Raw genomic sequence first — 1,337 nt, forward strand, 5'->3', positions numbered from 1 at the left:
ACAAAATAATGTTCATTTTAGCAACATCATATGACCCCTTTAAAGGAACATGGCAACTAACCGAAAACTTCAATCACATAAATAACAATTAATTCACAACATTTACCGTATCCTAAAAAAATATTTTTTTACTATTTTCCCGGATCCCCCCAGCCCCCCCTCAATTCGAGCACCAGTTTTGTCTATACTGAAAAGCAAACTAGTTTGTTGCCTCAACATTTCAACTGGATTGTGTAATTTGTTCTAATGCTGTCTCCTGGTGGGGCAGTGGAATGATGCGTGAGGTTGGGAAATTGTGGAGCAACAGCTCAGAGGGTCACAGCAGTGATCCTGAAGAGGATGATGAAGAAGGGATGGCGTTCGGCGAGGCTGAGGAAGACTCTGAAGAGATGATGGACTTGAGTGATCTACCTACAGCTCTGTTTGCCTGCAGCGTGCATGAGGCTGTGTTCGAGGAGGACAGGCAGAGGGTAAGAACTAATATTTTAAAAATCTCTTTCTGTTCACAGTTGCATAGTTAAAAAAGCGCTCACATCTGTTTATACAATAGTTTACCCGAAAATGACCATTTACTTGAAAAGTGTCTCAGTGTTTTTTGCCTATACTTTGAAAGTCATTGTTGTTTTGAACCTCACTGACATTGTACGGGCAAAAACAGTCCGTACAATGGTAGAAAATTCATACATGTTTGGAACAATGTTCATTTTTGAGTTAACTATTCCTTTAAGGGTCTATCTGAGCTTGAGATGAGGCATTGTGGGATGAAAGGCTTTCTCTTCCACACAACACACTCAGTTCCTCAGGCTTTGAGTGATTGCTAGGTCTCTTTATCTTTTTTAGCAAACTCTAGTTTTCCAAAAACGGGCATGTCCAAAGATAATGGAGGTCTTGTGAGCAGTACATTTTAACCTACATTCTGAAGCCAGCACTTTAAGGCCCCGAGGACAACATCTGATGTTCACACTGCGTTGCCTCAGCATTCATGGAATATTTTTGCTGCCTGTTGAAGCTGTAACCTCTTACCTGAGGAGTGGCAGGGACTGAGAAAAGCTTTTACTTCCCCTGTAGTAGAGGAGATAAGCGGAGATCTCTACAGAGAGAGAGAGAGAGAGAAACAGTCACTCAGGTCACTGGCTGAAAATAAAGCATACCTGCTTCCTTCTGAAAACCTCTTGTGCTTCTCTAAAAACATTAAACCCGAATACGTTAATGTTGTGTTGGGAACACAAATGAATATCTTGTTTGTGTACACACTCAGCAGTAGAACTAAAATCTATTTCCTTGTTTTCAGTTTGGTCTCTTCTTTAAGGCATCATATGCATCTTTAATAATTTTTT

The 1,337-nt window shown here is 40.5% G+C and overlaps 1 protein-coding gene across 1 annotated transcript; it reads left to right on the forward strand.

The window, feature by feature from the left end:
* Positions 1–273: 273 nt before the first annotated feature.
* On the forward strand, positions 274–1,016 carry LOC107576466 (calcipressin-3-like). Its single transcript, XM_016262635.1, has 2 exons — positions 274–470; positions 841–1,016. The coding sequence occupies exons 1-2, from the start codon at positions 276–278 to the stop codon at positions 892–894; spliced, it is 249 nt and encodes an 82-aa protein (XP_016118121.1). The 5' UTR covers positions 274–275; the 3' UTR covers positions 895–1,016.
* The last annotated feature ends 321 nt before the right edge of the window (positions 1,017–1,337 follow it).

The sequence above is a fragment of the Sinocyclocheilus grahami genome, unplaced genomic scaffold, assembly GCF_001515645.1.
Source record: "Sinocyclocheilus grahami isolate Dianchi unplaced genomic scaffold, SAMN03320097.WGS_v1.1 scaffold3728.1, whole genome shotgun sequence".
Taxonomy (NCBI): domain Eukaryota; kingdom Metazoa; phylum Chordata; class Actinopteri; order Cypriniformes; family Cyprinidae; genus Sinocyclocheilus; species Sinocyclocheilus grahami.

Coding starts and splice junctions, on each gene's coding strand:
- LOC107576466 (XM_016262635.1), top strand. CDS start 276: ATGCGTGAGGTTGGGAAATTGTGGAGCAACAGCTCAGAGGGTCACAGC. Junction 471..840: donor TCGAGGAGGACAGGCAGAGG/GTAAGAACTAAT, acceptor TATCTTTTTTAG/CAAACTCTAGTTTTCCAAAA.